This window comes from Thermobia domestica, chromosome 16 (genome assembly GCF_964235325.1).
Source record: "Thermobia domestica chromosome 16, izTheDome1.hap1.1, whole genome shotgun sequence".
Classification (NCBI taxonomy): Eukaryota; Metazoa; Arthropoda; class Insecta; order Zygentoma; family Lepismatidae; genus Thermobia; species Thermobia domestica.
In genome coordinates, this window is record NC_137469.1 from 2,347,761 (window position 1) to 2,369,224 (window position 21,464).

The window sequence follows — 21,464 nt, forward strand, 5'->3', positions numbered from 1 at the left end:
CACACAGCACATCTGTTAGAGCATTATGAGAAATGAACATGAGCAAAATTTAAGATGCTATGGACCAGAAGAATAGGAGCTAGGAGGCTACAAAATTTGAATATCCAAAAAATTATATCATGGAATTATGTACGTTTAAAGTAAATTTCTTGAAAACTGTTAACGCAATCAAAACAAAAGTTGCACAATATAATGAGAACAAAATGCCCCATCGAAAACCATTAACATTGTTGCCATAGGTGAAGCAGTGTTGCCAATTCAGCATATTTTTTTAAATTATAAATAGCATCATATACAAGTTTCCACAGATTTAAAATGCACTATTATCACTAAAGATAACCGTGAAGTGTAGTTGTACAGTGTTGCACACTATTGGAACTACACTGGAGATGCCGGGATGGTACCTTTGAATGCAGTATTATTTCCTAGTAATGTTCTTGATTATTACTGACTGAAAAAAATGAAATGAAATCTTTCAGTTTAACGTCCCACGATTATGCTCGTTAGGCTAAGGGAGACGGTGATGAGAAATGAATGAAATGGTGAAATGAAGAAAGTGGCAGGAAACGGGAGAACCCCGAGGAAACCCACGCACACGGTGTTTGTCCACCACAATGTTCACTTGGTGCGAGCTGGGATAGAACCAGGGAGTCCATGCACCATCAAGAGAGTGAAGTTCAAAGGAAAGTTCTATCTCTGATGTTATGGCTAATGCATGAAAAATAATCTTTGTAAAATAAAAATATTGACAAAAGATTAAATGAGGCTGTTTATTGTAACAACTATTTATTTTCATACATAAAAAAATACCGTACATGGAAATTACGTGAACAAGGATCGCAACAATAAAGTATTAACAATGATTTCATATATATAATTAACATATATACATATACATAATGAAAAAAATCTAAACTTTCAGAACAAAATATCACTCATGAATAATGCCCTCACATGCATAGTTCCTCCAGGACAATAAAGTAGGTGAATCCTCACCAATAGCCCAGCACTGTCTTCAAATAAAATTTGATTTTAGTTTTGGAGGGGCAGCTTAACCAACGATTAATTTATTGAACGAATTTTCCATCAAGAAAACCTCGAATTAATACAACGTAGAAAGGGATTTTCAACTACATTTTCCCCGAACTTGTGAAAACAATTTGAGCAATAAATGTTATCATGTTACCATTGATGAGTTAGGTTGGTGGGCACAAAGTATCCTCCCGTTGGTAGGAGATGTGACTGACATTTAGAAGTGTTACCCCTAGATGGCAGTATAATAAACAGCTCTTAGTCGTCTCTGACGGTTTGTTTATATATGTTTTTCATAATTTTTCCTCTCTTCTTTGTTCTTCCTTGTTTAAACCTTGAAAGCCTTAATAATACTTCTTCTTAATGTTAACCCTCGCACTATCCAAGTATTTTTTGTAACGCTAACTACTAAGGTAGGGGGGGGGGGGTAGTCATTTTATGCTCACCTGTTAAGATTAAATGTATCTCGCAAAACTCTCATAAAAATCTACAGAGACTGAAGTAAACAGTATACGGGATAAGACGACTAAGAGCTGTTTATTATACTGCCATCTAGGGGTAACACTTCTAAATGTCAGTCACATCTCCTACCAACGGGAGGATACTTTGTGCCCACGAACCTAAAATAGCAAATTTATGAGACATACTTAACTGAAACTTACGAAAAAATCTGCAGTGACTGAAATGAACAGTACACATCACTAACACTAACATCCAAATTCAGAAAAGGCGGGATACATTTATTTAGTATACTGCCATCTAGAAGTGACACTTCTAAATGTCAGTCAAATTTCCTACCAACAGAGTAGTAAAATAGCAAACTTATCAAACACACTAACGTTCAATTTGCATCACTGTAAGGTATACGTCTAAGCTAAACATGTTGAGCAATAACATATTTTCTTGCAATTTTAAAGAAACGATTAAAAGAGAAGTAATAATAATAATAATAATAATAAAAACTGTGCTGGGCACAAACTACTCCCCCCCCCCCCCTCCTTGGTAGTCCGAGGGTTAATGACTTGTTCTTTGGATAAGAATTATTAAAGCAAATGAAAGCGTATGAACCGGTTTTGAAGCTACGATAGTTTTTGTTTTCAAAGCATATTTGAAATCTCGATGTGAAAAAAGAAAAACAATGTAAGTGCCGCCTTGAAGTTGTTTCACTTATTTTATTTTTTAAAAATACTTTTATGCCTTAGTTAGATTTTCATACTTGGTTATACACTAGGTTGTAGTTCTAAGCAATAGTACTTTATTTACTATCTTTTGTTTCTACTGTTACAGTTAACTATTGCGTTTGGTACTTACTTTGTTTTCTACAGCGAGCCTTCATTTTTTTCTATTATTGCAATAATGCTGAAATATTATATTTTTATTATTTATTTACGACGAATTTCTTGAAAGAAATTAGAAAACAGAATTACACTTTGCTAAACACATTTTACTTAATATTCACTAAATTTGTTTTGATATCTGTAAATATTGAAGTCTTAAAGATGCTAACTTATACAAAAGAGAGACACTTATAATTTACTTCAACACTTTAACAGTTTAAAATATTTAGGAATACAATAACATTTAAACTTTGTTCAATTATAGGAAAAGGCGAGAGGATTGGCACACATAGTTTGGGTGGGAAAATGAAAATTGAGTTTATTTGGTTAAAATTCGGGATTTGGAATATTCGGAAACAATGTATTACGACAGAGTTCAAGAATCTATTATTCAAGAACATCTGTACATTATCGGTCCTTCTATTTGTGAGCAATATCTTTGAACTGAAAACAAATGTGGGTACTTTGGACATAAATAAATTTCGTAGCAGGTCAAAGATATTTCCTAGCAGGTCTAAGAAAATCTATGTTGATTTAAGACCTTTTCACTAGCAGGTTAAAATAATTTCCAGTACGACCTCATATCAATATATTAAGCAACAGTAAAGTAACATAGTTCATGGCACTGTTATTTTAATTATGATAGTCCTAACAGGAAAAAGACCCATTCATAATGATCCATTATTACATGGATGCTGACCAAATTATATGTTCTGCTTGGTAGCGTCCTAAAATAATGCCCTATTTTAAGCGTAAGATCATATTTTATTTCTTTTGTCCCAAACGATCTTCAAACTATTAGGTTCTTGATTTTGTGCAAAATGTTTATTTCACGGATTTTTATATATTTCTTTATAATCTTCCCTTGTTCTAATAAGGAACATTCCATCAAAACTTTGTTTTGGAGCTCTTATACATACTATTGGTTTTGTTGTGCTTTCGGATCTAAATTTAGCAGAATGCAACGAACGCTAAATTACGTATCCTGAAAACTATTCTCTACGTTTGAAGCAGGAGACCAGTAGATTGCATAAGTTAAGGATATTATTGTTGAAAGCTAGTTGAAAGGGTAAGAAATACTTTAACCTTGAAATTGAGAATATGGGGAACAAATTATATTCAATGCATTGCTTGGTTTGAAGTACCATGATGGTTTTGTGATTGGTAAAACCGATATCAGGGTTTTGAGGGTAATTGTAATTTACAGTTTAAAATACGTGGGGGTACCCAAAAGAAACCGGAATAGCATTGTGGTGGGCGAAACTTCTGTAGTACGCATTTATGCTGCTAGTCGTGTATAGCGCAACTCATTGCCAATTCAGTGCCGCCTGTGTGGTCGACCTGATTTGTTGTGTTCATCTATAGTGAGTGTTTTTGCTAGCGCTGTTGTGTTCTTGTGTCGTTTTTTCTGATTCAGAGTTTGTTCCGCCAGATCAGACCGTCAATCAAACCTTTTATTTAGAAGTGTTAAGAAGATTGCGCAACAGTGTTCGTCAAAAAAGACCCGTGTTGTGGCAGACAGAAGACTGCTCTTCCACCACGACAATGCACCTGCACACACAGCCATCTCTGTTCGTCAGCTTTTGGCTACGAATAACATGGTTCCGCTACCCCACGCATCTTACTAGTCTGACCTGGCTTCGTGCGACTTTTTCTTATTTCCACACTTGAAAAGAGACATGAAAGGACACGGATTTGACAACATTGAAGAGATCAAGAAAAACCGAGCAAGCAGCTGTCAGCCATTTCTCAAGATGACTACAAACAATGTTTCGAACAGCGGAAGCACCGGTGGGACAAATATATTAGTTGTAATGGAGACTATTTTGAAGGGGATAAGGTTGTTTTGTAAAACTTTTGAATATATAGCTTTTACACAATAATTCCGGTTTCTTTTGAGTACCCCCTCGTAGGTGCAATGTGACACATTTTTATAAAATTATATCACATAAAATGTGTCCTAGGAATTCTAGATTTCGGTAAGTTGATGCAACTTTTCTATCGGTTAAAGAAGAAGACGAGGAAGAAGAAGAACAAGAATGCAACTAAAGTGAAGTGAAACATTTTAAATTGTATAAAACGCGAGTAAAGAGTAATATCATAGATTGCTGTTATATTTGTACCATTAAGTTACGAGTTAATGCATGTAGTGATCACTAAAATTTTAGTAACTTATTGCTGATTTTAGTTATTGCTGATTGCTGATTTTAGATACTAGAAGAAATTTTTAGTTTTGATATTCTATATCACAAAGAAATAAGTTGAATAACACATATATATATCTGAAGACGAAGCTCTTTATTACTATCTGCAGTCGAAAACAACAGGATTGAGGAACATAACAATCCAGGCTCGTACTCAGAACGCAAAGACAGATGGGAAGGTGGAAGATAATTTTTGTCAACATGTATATCAGATAGAGTATTCTGGAAGTGATTTTGAGATCTGTACGTTAACACAGAGCCGTTCCAGAGGGGTCAACTTTTGAAAAAGGGATTTTTTGAGGAAAAAATCCCAATTTTACTCGAATTCCCCTTTCCAGGTATATAATACGGACATAAGAATAGTACCATTTAGAAGGTTGCTTTAGTCTCAGAGAATGAGGTACGAACCATGATCCTAGGATAAATAGGGATGATGCTGTAGCTGCTTGGTTGTAAGTCTAAGATTTACCTTAAAAATCCCAAAAGGGTTGAAACATTTCTCGCCCCGTGAATTAACCTTCAACAGTTAATAACACAATTTCAGAGTAGTTACTGGTTTTGTGAATATGCCCCAAAATACGGCACATTTTATGAATTCACGGAGAAAAGATAAGGACAGTATCCGATAATAAGCCGCTTCCTTAAAATTCATTTTACTGTGCTGTGCGTCATTTTCTCATACCACACTTAAATCACATTTTATAACTACGAATTTTCAGCTCTTTTTTTGGACATTTAGAATCTTTAGAAAAGCCATCAGTATTGCTCCTACAGTACTAATTTTAAATATATTGTTTTTACTTCTGGTGCAACCTTTGTTACTGACAATATCTAGATATTTGTATATATTTTTTAATACTAGAAGAAACTTTTTAGTTTTGATATTTCTAAATCACAAACATGAATGTCATTTGATGTGATGCGTTTGCTGCAGATGCTTTAAGAAAATATCGCTGGGAAGACAGGAGTTCCTCCTGAAAATTTCTGCAATTACTAAAGAACAGACGTATACCAAGATTAGTATTATAGGTGAATAAACATTGAAAATACATTGCAGCTATTGAATCCTCTTATCTTTTCTTACTAATAAAATATCAATATTTGCTCATTAAAATTGACATGATTTCTTCTTATTTTAAAGATTTTGAAGTTTTTCATGATAAAAATAAATAAATAAAAAATAAAATAAATAAACTATTTTTTGCTTTCAAAATACGAGAAACTTTCAATTAATTAACTAAACAATTGGAATTCACAAGATGCCAGTAAGATATGGGGGTTCAAAATCAGGAACCAGCATCATTTTAAATGGAATACAATAGAACACAATCTCGTGAAAGACAATTTTTGTAAGGTGACGAATTTAAAAGTCACACCTTAACTTTTCACATTTGAAATTTGAAAACAAAGAAAGTGTGGCTTACTTTTTACCAATAAATAACATATTGCCAAGCGACTACATAAGCAGATACCTGATAACGCTAATCTGTACGTATCAGAACGTAAACTGGCACTTTTCAAAAATTATTTCCAGCGCCTAAAGGCAGTCTTCAACAGTCTAAAAACTCGTTATCTCTTTGTAACATTTTTGTTAGGCATTTCGTCAACACAGATCTCTACTTTTGACTTTTTCTATCATCCATGGAAGTGGTTCACACGTTCAAGGAAGCACTCTATATTATATACATATAATTATATTATCACATAACTGAGTTCTCTTTCCCAATAACTGAGCTTTCAGAAAACTTTCTGACTTCTTCAATCATTAGATATTTAACTTATGCAGCATGATACACTCAATTATGCAATTTTGTGTTTTGTAATATACAAACACACAGCCTTCGTGGAAACCAATATCGACGAATCTAATTGGTTTGCTACTTCCTTGAAGAACCAAAAATGGATTCGGAAACTTGTACTCAGTGTAGGAGTCACCTTTCATGAAGTCAGGAGGCAGCCGGTAGAACAAAAGTTTCCCTGTCAACAAAGAGAAAACATTATATAGTATATAGTGCTAATCATTTGAGGAGGAAAGAGAGCGAGGGGATATTACACTCTTACACTCATATTTGATGTTTGTGGACACTTGTTCGATTTTGTCAGTGCAAAGTTTGTTACCTGCAATGGTGGCTATTCAGGGAAGTCCTTTTGGTAAAAATCAAACTTTCATTGATACAAACTAAGGGAAGAGAACTTACAAGGAGACTTACGGAAGCATGATTCACCGATTTGAATGAAACTTTGCACACTTACAAAACATCGAAAAATAATCGACACGTACTTTTTTTTTTTTTCCGGCAATGGTGTGGGTTTAAGGGTAGAAACAACCATGTGAACGTTAGGGGTTGGTCTCCAAGCATAACAGAAAATAATCATTTAATGTAGAGGAAAATACTGCCAGCGAAATTTTAGGACAGCTGATTCAGAATCTGATGTCAAAATTACAAAATTTAAAATGGCGGATCCAATGTGATGATTACAATTACAAAAAGTCTTCCAGTTTGAAATGCTCTCCAGTTAGCCAAGAACAATTATAGTTGAACAATCAAGCATCCCATTACAATAAGTACAGAAAGTGGTTTCAAATTGGTCTGCAACCTTCTCGCAGTAACCCCTACCAACTATAATTGCTCTTCGCTAATTATAGAGCATTTCAAACCAGAAGACTTTTCGTAATTGTAATTACCATATTGGATCCTCCATTTTGAATTTTGTAATTTTGACATCAGATCCTGAATCAGCTGTCCTAACTCCCACTGGCAGTATGTTTTCTTCTACATTAAATGATTCTTTTCTGTCTATGCTTGGAAACCACTTCTTAACGTTCAAAGGGTAGTTTTTACCCTTAAATCCGCACCATTGCCGAAATAAAAAAATACTTGTCGATTATTTTTCGATGTTCTACAAGTATACAAAGTCCCATTCCAATCGGTGAGTTACACTTCTGTAAGTCTCCTTGTTAAACAATTCTTGTATACAGCAATCAGTACACGAGTAATTAGTTTTCTTTCCTTGGTTTTTAGCAATAGATTAATTTTTTACCAAATTACTTCCCTTAAGAGTTGCAACTGCCATGCAAAAGAAAATCGTGGGACGTTAAGATTAACTTATTAGGAATTTGGGTGTCTTTTTCTCTACGTAGCTTTGATGTTTCTTTAAGTCTATATTTGCCACTTTTAATACAAACTACACTAAAAGGCGGAACTTAAATTTGTGTGTGTCCAATCACATTTCCGCAAAATACCTTTCAGGGCCGCTGTAATTACACAGCCGTTCAATTGTAAGCCGACCCCAGCGAAATCAAAAACGAAATTATATAAATAAACAAATAATAAAACTGAAGTATACAAAGCGTAAAGAATAAATTTTCTTCCTAAATGCTAATGATTTTTGCTAAAACAATTTGTAAATATATATTTTCTTACTGTAAATACTTAAATATCTGTTAAATTTAAACATGAGCAATATAAAATTTTCTTTTTCTTTTTTTTTTTTTTTTAAAAAAAAATAAAAACTGAAATCCATTATAACTAGAATAAAATTCATTGACTTATTTCGAGTTCTAGAGATAATTTTTGTAACTTTTTTTTTTCTACTGCGTCGACAAAGGATGTTATCTACTTTACCAGCTGTGTTAACGATACCGATACTACGCTGAGGGACAGATATATTTTTTTTTGAATTACGGAAAAAAAAATAGAAAAAGATCTGGTTCCAATCGTGTGAACACGGTATTCTTTTCAATGACCCTTATTAACATACTGAAAATGGAAAGTGATAATAATGAAACAGAAAATGATCACTGTCACCTAATATACATTTCACCACAATACTCACATTGTTTACTATGCCAATTGGCAGGAGCGGATTAAGGGAGGAGCCAATGGAGCCCAGGCTCCGGGGCCCCCAAAAATCCCTCTCCTTAATAGTAAAATATAGCAGTCAACTTATTATATTATAGGCTTCAGACCTATGCTAATTTTTTCCCGCTCGCGGTGTCGCTAGAGTTTAGTCTTCTTCCACCGGCGTCTTCACGATACTTATTTTGTGAGGGAATGAGGTATTTTGGACTAGGGATGGCCAAAATTTTTCGGATCCGGATCCGGATCTTGCCGGATTCGGACCTAGATCCGGATCTCGGATCCGAATCTCAGATCCGGATCCCGGATCCGAACCTCAGATCTGGATCTCGGATCCGGATCCGAAATTCGGATCTCGGATCTGGGTCCGGATCTCGGATCTGGATCCGAAACTCGGATCTCGGATCTGGATCCGAAACTCGGATCTCGGATCTGGATCCGAAACTCGGATCTCGGATCTGGATCCGAAATTCGGATCTCGGATCTGGATCCGAAATTCGGATCTCGGATCTGGGTCCGGATCTCGGATCTGGATCCGAAACTCGGATCTCGGATCTGGATCCGAAATTCGAATCTCAGATCTTGATTCGTATCCAAACCTGCATCTGAGATAGTGATGATAAAATTGAATATCTAAAATTCGTCAAAACTTTTTTTCAGATTCACTAATATAGTAGGTTGCTGTGCTTTTAAATGTTTCCATAACACGTTTGTGCTACCTTTGTTCTTTATTTTATTTTAACCTTGCAATATTTTGATCGAAGCCTCTTTAGTAAAATATTTCCAAGTTTGCCTTCTTCCCATTTCAGAGTATACTGAATTGCCTGAAAACTGATGTAAATGGTAACAAATTCTTCTGTTCAGCTCCTCTTCGAAACTTAATGTTAACTTCACATTGAAAATATTTATTTTATTCTTAGAAAATAAACTTTCTTATTTTCTCATATACAAATGAAATATCTTTTAGATAGACCCTTCTAATCGCAGGAATACTGGACAAAACAAACTCTTTATTAATAGTAGTTTCTGACTTACTAGAGTCCAACCATCAACAAATGTAATAATGAATATCTTTCACTTCGAAGGTACAGCAAAAAATATAGACTGGTTGGCGTGGAACAACAGTAGATTTTTAAACATACACACGAGAATTTCAGAAGAGCGATATGGTTGTGTAGTATTATTAGTATTAATAAAAGTGTTCGTTGTATGACTTTATTACCTAACTTATGGCTTGCCCTTGTGAGGTCAGGAGTTTGTTGAAGGAGTAAATATAAAAGAGATTTCTGTTATTTTTTCTTCACCCTCCAGGTTTCTTTAATCATACATTGCAGGACGTAACCAAAACATATCCATGCATCGTATCATTGAAGCGTTTTGTGTTTTGTATATTAAAGTGTTCAAAAATATTTAACATATTCGCATTTGTTCATGTGATCTCAGGTTTAATTCTCGGTGGAACATACATGAGAAAATTGAAAGCTGAAAAAATATGAAAATAGTATTTAAAAGTCAGGAAATTGATATTAAAACTTTAGCTATCTATTGGGACTGTAAGGCTGTAGTTAAATTAACCCACACGTTTCGTGAAGATATATTACGTCGTTATTGTTTATTTACTATAAGCTACCAGATACATCCTCAGAGGCCACTTTACACTGTAGTAATCAACAGATGAAAACATTGGAAAAGGAATGGAAGGAAAGTCTCCAGAGCCTTAGATCAAGGTACTAACCTAGCATTTGCCCAGTATAACTGAGGAACAACCCTGGAAAATCCTCAGTCAGGATGGCTGGTCTCCGAAATCAAACCCGGTATTATCCAATTGCGAAGCAAGAATCCTAACAAGTAGCCTGAGCTCGCTCCGTATTATTATTATTATTATTATTTAATTAACGTGATGTTCTAAAATTAGTGCAAATTAAACCCCACTTTCTTTATTGCTGATGTTATAGTTAATAAGTCTACATGAGACATCAGTCCCCCATCAAGAAAGAATACTAGAATTGGAATTCAGGAAGCGGGGGTGAAGAGACTAATGAGGATGAGGAAACTATGTACGATGCAAAAACTGATAAATTATGACTTCATCACAGATATATTCACTTACGTCAATTAATATTTCTCTGATACAGGGCACTCTTACTTTCTATAGTGGCAGGAAAATGGCCCGCTCTTGTAAACGAACACACTAAGCATGTGCATATAGGCGCAATGTCCGTGCAAAAGAAACATAGGTAAAACCAGAAAAAAATAGGGAAAGCAAGGGGAAGGTGATAAAACGCCATTCAGCTTAAAAAAAAAAAAAAAAAAAAAGCTAAAAATAACTAAACTTAGAGCTACGAAAGACGCGAGGCGAATTTTATCGAAAAGATTGTTTTTCCTTGTGATTAGTTGTGCTAACTATGAACATGAATTAAAAAGAAAACAAGTAGCTAGCTCTGAATTTCGCAAACTGGTTGAAAAGAAAATATTGGAAAAATTTAATAATAAAGAAGGCATTTATGATAATTAAAACAAACTAAATTCTTGGCACCCAGTCCTTGGTTCCTACCAGCGGACTTACGTTCAAAGTGGGAAGGTGTAGTCAACGCATCGACACCCGAAGTCCCTAATGCCGGCTTTCTAGACTGGAGTCCGCTACCTCTTACTTAAGATAACTCCCCAATTGTCCTCACGATGCTGGGTCAACATCGAAATTGTTGAGTGCCTCTCCGGAAATTGAACCCATGACCACGGGCACTGAAGGCACGCGCTAACCACTGTTTTTTATATATAAAAAGGTAACAGCTTTTTATCAGATTATTTAACCTGTTGAACGCTTTGCACGGATTACACTGTAACCATTACGACACCACACAGACATAGAAGTAAACTAGGACAGTTAAAAACACCTATGCCCAAAGTGGGATTTGAATCCAAGACATTCACAGTAAATGATCCACAGCCTAATGCCACAGACCACTCGACTATGGCTGTCGGGTTTTATCGGCTAATCTGTAGTATATTTAAAGTAACTGATTATTTTAAAAGTTGCTCCTAAATACTGACAATCTAAGTCTTATGTATCAAATATTTCCTGCGATAAGACCATACACTCTCCGTCTTCTATAGACGAAAAGCTATAGTTATCCATATTATTTAGTACAGAAATAAGTTCTGATTCTCTGATAGCTGCTGATGGTGATAGTCAAAGCTCACCGAAGCATGATTCCCAAAGCCAAACTGAGATATTGATGCTGCTGGTACGGCTGAAAAGTCATTGTGGGTAAGTGAATTGCCCAGTTGTCAGGATGAAGGGCGATGATGATGTGAAATGCGGGGCTGTCAGAGGTACTACTTATAATAATTGGATTTATAATTTTCTATGCTGTCGTAAACCCTCCTCAAGAAGATAACTGTTAATCTTAGCTTTGAAAATGTTACATAAAGAGTTTTATTGCTATCTTTAGGTTGCATATAAATCTCTTCATTCCGAAATTATCGGATTTATTTTAACGCTTAACTTTCACATCTCTTCTGATTTACGAATTATCCCCTTAAGGTCAATTAGTGATATTTTAAATCATGTCGAACCAACTTTATACAGTATATGGTTAGTCTTGTTATATGGGAATAATTGAGACCAGAAGCAGTCTACAGGCTAAGTTCAAATGAATCTTGGCCGACCTCCTGATAAACCACGTGTTTCAGCAAGGTGAATTGCGACAATCCGATACCCACATGAGGAAATCTTCCGGTTCAAGTGAAAGCTTCCATAAGAATCAGCACCCTAATCAGTGGAATGTGTCTTGCTAATTTTTCCCCAATGTGAAAGTACCTAACTTTATTGTTAAAAATGAAAAGGCCTTTATTTCAAACAAGTCGCCATTAGAGTTTTCATATTTGAACACAACACTCATGAAAAGTCATGTTAAAGCGCGACTTACCCCTGAAAAAGAATATTTATCTGTTTTTAGTTTCTCGTGTTCCCCAAACTACATGCGGAATTAGTGCATGTGCCTTCCGCTCGCATTACCTGGGTACAAAAAGCTACGATCTTGGTACTAGCATATGTTTCGGTTTCCAGATCTCAAATATTTATATTTCAGCCTGATTCTATGAATCCGAAATTTCAAATCTAGATAAGGGGCACCAAAATTCATAGTTTATTCTCGGTGCTCATATTGTGATTTACTAAATAATTATTAAATCTAATTGTAAAATATACATTTCATATTTTGAGCAGAGTAAACAAGATAAATATACGTAAAAACTAGTCAATACTTGTCTTAACTGTTTATATTTTCTTAACTGTCAATGAAATAGGCGTATTGAGGAATTTTAAATATTCGAGTTTTGTACTCCGGTTTCAAATATATATATATATTTGGTCTAGGAATTAATTCGTGCGGTTGGACAAGAGATGGCGCAACGAATGGAGCGTCCCACAGTTCCGTGTATCCATACATGTGTTGGAAACCCCTGTCATCGCGTATCGTTCGTAGTATAGGGCAGTGGATTAAAGCGTCAACAACACCAGTTGTAGATAAGTGAACATGGCGCAATTTGTGCCTGATAAAGTGTTTTTGCGGGGTGTCCTGCTGCATTACCTTAACATGCAGAAAAGTGCGACTGAAAGTCATCGTATTTTGGTGGAAGTGTATAGTGACCATGCTCTAGCTGAGCGAACGTGTCAGAAGTGGTTTGCACGGTTTAGAAGTGGTGTTTTCGGCTTGGCAGACCAAGAGCGAGCTGGACAACCCAAAAAAATTTCAAGACGAAGAATTGACAGCATTGCTTGAGCAGGATTCGTGTCAAACGCAGGAACAACTTGCAGCAGCATTAGGCGTTGATCAAACAACAGTCTCCAAACGCTTGAAAGCCATGGGAATGATTCAAAAGATGTCACATTGGGTTCCACATGAATTGAAAGACAGAGACGTTGAAAGACGAAAAACCATTTGCGAATTGCTGCTTCAACGACAGAGCAGAAAGGGGTTTCTGCATCGAATTATTACGGGTGATGAGAAGTGGATCCATTACGAGAACCCTAAACGAAAAAAGGCCTGGGTGAAACCAGGTGAACCAGGTCCATCACAACCAAAACGAGATATTCACTGTGCAAAGGTTATGCTGTGCATATGGTGGGATATGAAAGGTGTGGTGTACTATGAGCTGCTGCAACCGGGTGAAACTATGAATGGAGAACGTTATCGACGACAATTAATGCGTTTGAAGCAAGCTCTGGCCAGAACACGACCAGAATGGGAGAACAGACATGATAAACTTATTGTTCAACATGATAACGCTCGCCCACATGTCGCAAAACCGGTCAAAACCTATTTAGAAAATGTCGGATGGGAAGTTTTACCCCACCCGCCGTATTCACCAGACGTTGCTCCTTCGGACTACTACTTGTTCGATTGCATGAACAACGATTTGATTGGACAGCGGTTTACTTCTTCAGAAGATATCGAAACATGGGTCTCTGACTGGATCGCTTCCAAGGATGAGGACTTCTTTCGCCACGGAATCCGTACATTGCCTGACAGATGGGCGAAAGTGGTGGCTAGCGATGGAAAATATTTTTCTTAAAGTATTTATGTATTTTGTGTTTGTACTACAGCTTCAATGTGTGCGTACCAACCGCACGAATTAATTCCTAGACCAAATATATATATATATATGCATGCATTTCATCTCGGTCCTGCAACCGAGTGGACCTAGATTCGACATTGGAACTTTCATCCGGATCATTTTTTTTTTTTTTTTTTTTTTTTAAGTAAGCCAAGCATTTGATCTTTAGAGTAGAATGAAGGAAACAAATAAACTTGCCAATATTCGTCTTAATGTTCTATTCTCTTCTTCACTGTGAGGACTTCGTGAAATTACTTTCGGCGAATTTTAGATATTCAAGTTTATCATAAATTTGGGTGGGATGTGGGTTTGGATAAGAATCAAAATCTGAGATTCGGATTTCGGATCCAGATCCGAATTTCAAACCCAGATCCGAGATCCGAATCCAGATTCGAGATTAGAGATCCAGATCCGAGATTCGAGATCCGGACCCAGATCCGAGATCCGGATCCAGATCCGAAATCCAAGATCCGGATCCAGATCCGAAATCCGAGATCCGGATCCAGATCCGAAATCCGAGATCCGGATCCAGATCCGAGATCCGGATCTTCGGATCCGGCCATCCCTATTTTGGACCTCTATTACAAACCAAATTATTAACTTGTGGTGGCAATTCCTTTGAAATATCTCTGACATTTCAATGCCATTTAACGACATAATAGAATCCTTTGCGGAGCAAAAATTTAGGAAGAAGACATTTCTAACAATGTAGCCTTGTACAACTTTACCTATTTGTATATGATTTTTCTCTTTTTACTCTGTTAGTGTTTTTGCAAAAACTGTTGATGACGATTTGGCTTGTATTTGGCATTTGTGTGTTTCACTGCAGTATACGAGCATTTAACTGTTAACAGTAAATGTAATTACATTAATTATTGTAAGCTTGAAGCATATTAAAATATTACAGGATAGTTTTCGGTGTTTCGATAAACCTGTAAGTCCGTGGAGGGCAGCAAAGAAAATTTATGCGCTGGAATTATTCGTAACATAGGACCCCCTTGAAATAGTCGGCTCCATGGCCCCAAAAGCCTTAATCCACCCCTGCCAATTAGGCTTAGAACGTTACTATACTGAAACATAAAAGAAATAATTATCAATTGTTAAATATCGTTACATTTACCAGCTTATTACTTCATTTAGACTACATTTACGACTTAACTCTCATCAATCGAATGAAAATCAATACAAACGAAGCTATATTATCTGCAGTTTTAATTTAGTCCGATTAATGTCCACACTTTTTTTTTTCTTTTTTCTAAGGAAGAAATCCCAAATGATATTTTATTTATATTTTCCTAACTATTTAGCTAACATTACGAACTTGATCTGCTATTCACTGCATTAAAACTCTTTGTATTTAGAAAATATAACATTTATAACATTAATAGATCTGAAATTCTTTCACGCACTAAATTTAATTTCGGTCTGAATATAGGACTTCTTCAAGCAAGTTTCAATTTAAGTTCAGGTTTCAAGGTTCAATTCAAACTGAAAATTTATATGAATACCTCAGGTGAATATTCGAAGGAAAACAAAAGGTTCTAGCCAGAAACATCGACGTAGAACCGACGAATAGGCCGATAAAAGCGTATGTATGGAGTGTGGCATTATACAGATGTAAAGCATGGACTCTGCGAGAAGAAAAACAAAAGCTTCTATCGACATACAACTGCTGATGAAAGCATAAGTGAATATGGGGTTGTATTGATGTGAGGAATGGATTCTAGAACAAGAAAAACAAATGCTTCTAGCTGGATATATCGAAAATGAAATGAAATGAAACCTCTGAGTTTAACGTCCAACGATTATGCCCAGGGCCATATTTTGCGCCCATGGGCCCTAGCAAAATTGCCGCCCCTAACCACCAATAGCCCGTCCCTAGCTGCCTACTGTCGCCCTTTTCAGCGAATCCACCGACAACTGATCAAACCGCCATAAAAACGAACTGATTTGACAGTATTTGCTACCACTAATCTGCTACAATATTATCGTAGTCACAACCATTAAAGAATGGTTTTCTCTTATTTTATTGAGTCGTTGGGGAAGTATGTATTTTCCATAGTGTTATCGTTTTTTAAAATACTTTTTAAAAAATTTCCGCCCCTCAAAAGTTGCCGCCCTGATCCCGGGCCCATGTGGCTCATGCTTAAATCCGGCTAAGGAAGACGATGATTAAAGCAAGTGAATTATGAAAGAATTGGTGGAATGAGAATGTGGAAGGAAATGGAAATATCCCGAGAAAACCCACGACCACGATGTTGTCCACCACAAACTTACTTGGCCGGGGATCGAACCAGGGACCTCACGCACCAGAGGTAAGCATTTTACCACTGAGCCACGGTGACCCTTGGATATATCAATATAGAACTGATGAAAGCATATGTATGGAATGTGGCGTTGTATGGATGTGAGACAGGAACACTAAGAGAAGAGGAAAAACGGACAATAGCTGTCTTTGAAATATAGTGCTATACAAAGATATAGCAAATTAAATAATGATGGAAATGGCTGGAGAAAAAGGAGTATACTTGAGAATATTTTGTGAAGAGAAGATAGGATCACAGTACTAATTATGGAGAGAATGGCAGAAGAAAAAAAAAACTCAAAAAGACTGTAATTGAAAATGAAATCTTTGAGTTTTACGTCCCACGGTTATGCTGGTGAGGCTAAAGGAGACGGTGATGATGAGTAATGAATGAAATGGTGGAATGAAGAAAGTGGGAAGAAACGGGAGAACCCCGAGGAAACCCACACACACGGTATTTGTCCACCACAAAGTTCACTTGGCGGGGGGTGGGATCGAACCTGGGACCCCAAGCACCAGAGGTGAATGCTCTACTACTGAACCACCGCGGCCCCGGCTGTAATTGAAATATATAAAATATTACCAAATAATACAAAAAATATAGGGAAGAAAAGGTGCAGAGAAATGGAAAAGTCTGGCTTAGGGTAGGAAAGAATAGAAAGCTATTTTAAAAGTTATTTTATTTTCTTACGTATTTCTGTTCTTTAAGGTTTTGTTCAAGCATGTATATTATTTTGTAATTATTAACAGCTCTATTCGTATCTCAATTGCATCCAAAATAGACTAACAAATGAATATAGTTTCTTTTCTTTTTATTTTTTTCTTTTTTTAAATTGAGGTACAAAGTCTGGACTGTGAAGTGGATGGGGTTATAAGTCGTTGAGCTGTAACTTCTTTAACGATGTGTATATTTCGTTGCTCGTGTGAAATTTAGTATTTAAGTTATTTATTTATTTTATTTATTTCATTTTCCGCCTTAAGAACTCCGCGTTTATGGCTTCGTCAAGAGATACATTATTACAGTACAAAAATTAATAGAACAAATATTATACATTCACAATATAAGGGTGGCCCAAACATAGGTATACAGTCCCATACTAATCATAATCAACTGATTTATTTTTATATCATTTCTTATTGTTATCCAGCAGAAAGACTTAGTTTCTTTATTATTTGTTCTTAATGTCTTTTTACTTATATCTTAAGCTCGGAACAGCCGAAGCAAATAAAGCTATAAGCTAGAATGTTATACTTAATCAATGCAGGGGTGTATACTTACTTTTGGGCCACCCTGTATACATAACAATAATACTAAACTAAAAGTAATTTTAAAAATATACATATTAATTGTATCTTGTTTTATTTATTTCGACATTCAAATATATCTTGATATTATACAGAAAGACCAGACTGAAGGTATTTCTCTAAACTGTAGAAAAGATGTTTATGAAACAGCAACTTTATTGAGGTATCTTTTAAACTGCAAGTTTGGCATTTGTTTGACACAATCTGGCAATTTATTATAGTTTTATTCCCATGTGGACTAATGAATTTTGAGTTTTTGTTAGACGGAAATTTTGTATATGAATATGATTGGTTGTTCTAGTGTTGTATTGGTGTAGGTCCGAATTGAGTTGGAAGTTTCTTTTATTCATATATATGAATGGTGTTGTTTTAAGAATGTATATACTCAGCAATGGTACTATTTTAAGTTTCTGAAACAGTGATCTACTTGGTGTATGAAACGGAACTGATAACATTATTCGTAAAATTTTTTTCTCCATTGTAAATACTTTTTATCGCATGACAATTATTATCCCAGAAAATGATTCCATGCGATAGAATTGATTAGATCACGTCAAAACAGGGTGGATTGATTTAAATCAGTCTGATTTAAATCACGATTTAAATCAAGTTTTAAATCACTTGATTTTTTAAATAAAAATCGTTGATTTAAATCGAATTCCGAAATAAATTAATTTAAAGTGAAAATAAGTAAAATCCCGTTTCTGTTCTGTTATTTCGATTATGGAAGTTCAAATGACACTCAAATGTACAGTAGAGTATGAAAACAAGTGTCATGCAGAGAATGATTAGGGAAAATCCCGTTTTGAACAGGTAACGGAGGAATCCTGCTTTCTTCTTTTCGTAACATTGGGTTTGGGTTTTAAAACTATTCCAACGGGGAAATCATCGTCGACATCTAAGACGAAAATTCTTTTTTGTGCGTGTGTTTGTTTGTTCCCAGATAATAGGGCGTATTTAGAGGGGTCCTATCCCCTCTCCATTTTTTTTTTTTTTTTGTTAATTTTATAACTTTAGGCGAAATTTATGTATTTCATGCCGCAAGCTAGTTCTGAGTTTTTAAAAATAGGCCCCTGGCAAATATCAGTAACTTTTGTAAAAAAAAAAAGTCATTTTGATAAACGTTGCTGTACTTTTTCCTTAATGCTTAACCTTTTAAATTATATCACCTATTTTTAGGTGATAGGGTAGAATCTTCATTATTCGATTAAAAAAGTACCAATAAGGATTTTTACTTCGTTTTCTTCAAGACTGGAGGCATTTTAGAACACATTACATATTAGGGTGGGCCGAAAACGGCCGAAAAAAATTTTTTTTAGAAAATTAAGATTGAGTACCGTGCAAAAGTTGTATAATGTTATATTATGTTTCCTCACCAAAACAGAGCTGGATTAAAAGATATTTAGCCGGGCCCCGGGGGCCCCAAAGAACGTTAATTTTGAAAAAAAAGTAGCCAGCAATGAAACCATTATTAAAATATATTTTTTAGAAAATTAAGTTTGAGTACCACGCAAAAGTTGTATAATATAACGTTATGTTTCTTCACCAAAATAGAGCCGGATAAAAAGGTATTTGACCGGGCCCCGGGGGCCCGAAAGAACGCCAATTTTGAAAAAAAAGTAGCCAGCAATGAAAATATTATTAAAATATATTTTTAGAAAGTTAAGTTTCAGTACCGTACAAAAGTTGTATAATGTTATATTATGTTTCCTCACCAAAACAGAGCCGGATTAAAGTATATTTAGCCGGGCCCCGGGGGCCCCAAAGAACGTTAATTTTGAAAAAAAGTTGCCAGCAATGAAAACATTATTAAAATATATTTTTTAGAAAGTTAAGTTTGAGTACCACGCAAAAGTTGTATAATATAACGTTATGTTTCGTCACCGAAATAGAGCCAGATAAAAAGATATTTAACCGGGCCCCGGGGTCCCGAAAGAACGGTAATTTTGAAAAAAAAAGTAGCCAGCAATGAAAATATTATTAAAATATATTTTTAGAAAGTTAAGTTTCAGTACCGTGCAAAAGTTGTATAATGTTATATTATGTTTCCTCACCAAAACAGAGCCGGATTAAAATATATTTAACCGGGCCCCGGGGGCCCCAAAGAACGTTAATTTTGAAAACAATAGTTGTGAATAGTGAAAATATTATTGAAATATATTTTTTTTTAGAAAGTTAAGTTTGAGTACCATGCAAAATTTATAATGTCATGTTTCCTCACCAAAACAGAGCCGGATAAAAAGATATTTAACCGCGCCCCGGGAGCACAAAAGAACGTTAATGCTGAAAAAATATGGTTGTGAGTAGTGAAAATATTATTGAAATATTTGTTTTCAGAAAATTAAGTTTGAGTACCGTGCAAAAGTTGTATAATGCTATGTTTCTTCCCCAAAACTGAGGCAGATAAAAATATTTCACCAGGCCCTGCGGGTACGAAAAGTGTTATTTTTTTAATATATATACCATTATTTTAAGTATGTATAGAAAATTGGTTAAGATTTCTAATACTTTAACTTGACCCCAGGATTTAAATGTTCTGATCTGATGTGCAGCTCTTCGCCTGATTGGTGTTTAGTAGATATAATAGTACGGACACAAATACATAAGGTAAGGTTGAAAAATTGACCAACAAACACCAAACCAGCGCAGAACTCACCACGTGGAGATGGCTACACAGCGAGTTCCTCCCACCCACCCTCCTCTTACTTAAAGCTCCTTAGCGGAATCTTGGAGCAAAATATTGAGATTTATGTCCGAAGCTTGGTAGATACTTTCGTGCTTCCAGTTTTGCGCGAATATAACCGTCTCGGCAACACTACCGCATACTTCTGAAGATTCTGTTACTACCTTTAGACACTTCTCCAAAGCCTGCGTGTGGAAGAGGAACGTGACAAACTGAAACATCCTCTTTTCCACAATCATTTCAGTTGGTTCTTCTATTGATACGTTAGCCGAAATTGGAGGTTTCGTTACTATTACTTCTGACCAATCGGTCAAATCGATATAATCCGCATATTCTTCAGTGCTTTGCCTATTGCAATTGTCAATTAGAACTATAGTTTGGTATTTTCGGCCACCAAAATAGAGACTCTTAAAATTAGTAGCTTTACACTGTAGACGGTTGCTTTTTTTCTTTTTTGCTAGTTTCGTACGGATTTTGTTTTTATCTACTACCTTGTCTTAGTTTTGTTCAGTAAATTCATATCTTCTAAAACAGTGGATACAATTTTAGCAGCCGACCTATTTGATACACCTGTTAAATCGTTTGCGGTACTCATTTGTTTAGGGCTCACTATTGTTTATTTAGGTTTACTTTAGATTTTATTCTCTAAACGATAGCTCCATGCGAACTCTTCATCGTCTGAATTCGGGGTGAAAGCGCTTAATGTATGTTCCAAGTACGGGATTGAGGCTAACGATTGTAACCCTCTTGTAATTGGTACCGCAGCATCATAATCGATCTGTGTGTCATGCTTTCTTTTGAGCCTATGGGTTTCTGCTTCATCTACGTTGCAACTCGTCATTTGTCTCTGATTTCTCTGATCTAATATGAGCTCCCACTCCAAAAGCGGTATATAATTTGATTTATCACACTTACAGGTTAATCTATCGCAGCATTTGCAAGAGAAAATATCACATAACTTCTGAGCACCGTTCTTAAATTTCTTTAATTTGGCTATGCAGGTATCTTGTTTCTTAATGGGGTTAATGATCGTTTTGCATTTTGAGTTGTAATTCAAAATCATATGCTTAATTTGAAGTCAAGAAAATACAGGAAAAGAGGCTCGCAGCCATATTGTTT

The 21,464-nt window shown here is 35.6% G+C and overlaps 1 protein-coding gene across 5 annotated transcripts in view; it reads right to left on the minus strand.

Annotated features, from left to right (window-relative positions):
• Nucleotides 1–769: 769 nt before the first annotated feature.
• Nucleotides 770–21,464, minus strand: part of LOC145672878 (uncharacterized) — a 101,273-nt gene continuing 80,578 nt past the window's right edge. For all 5 annotated transcript variants that reach the window (XM_081742061.1, XM_081742060.1, XM_081742059.1 and 2 more), the window contains one exon: nucleotides 770–6,550. In XM_081742061.1, the coding sequence (XP_081598187.1) occupies nucleotides 6,339–6,550 (212 nt within the window). In that variant the 3' untranslated portion in view covers nucleotides 770–6,338. The remainder of the gene's footprint in view (nucleotides 6,551–21,464) is intronic.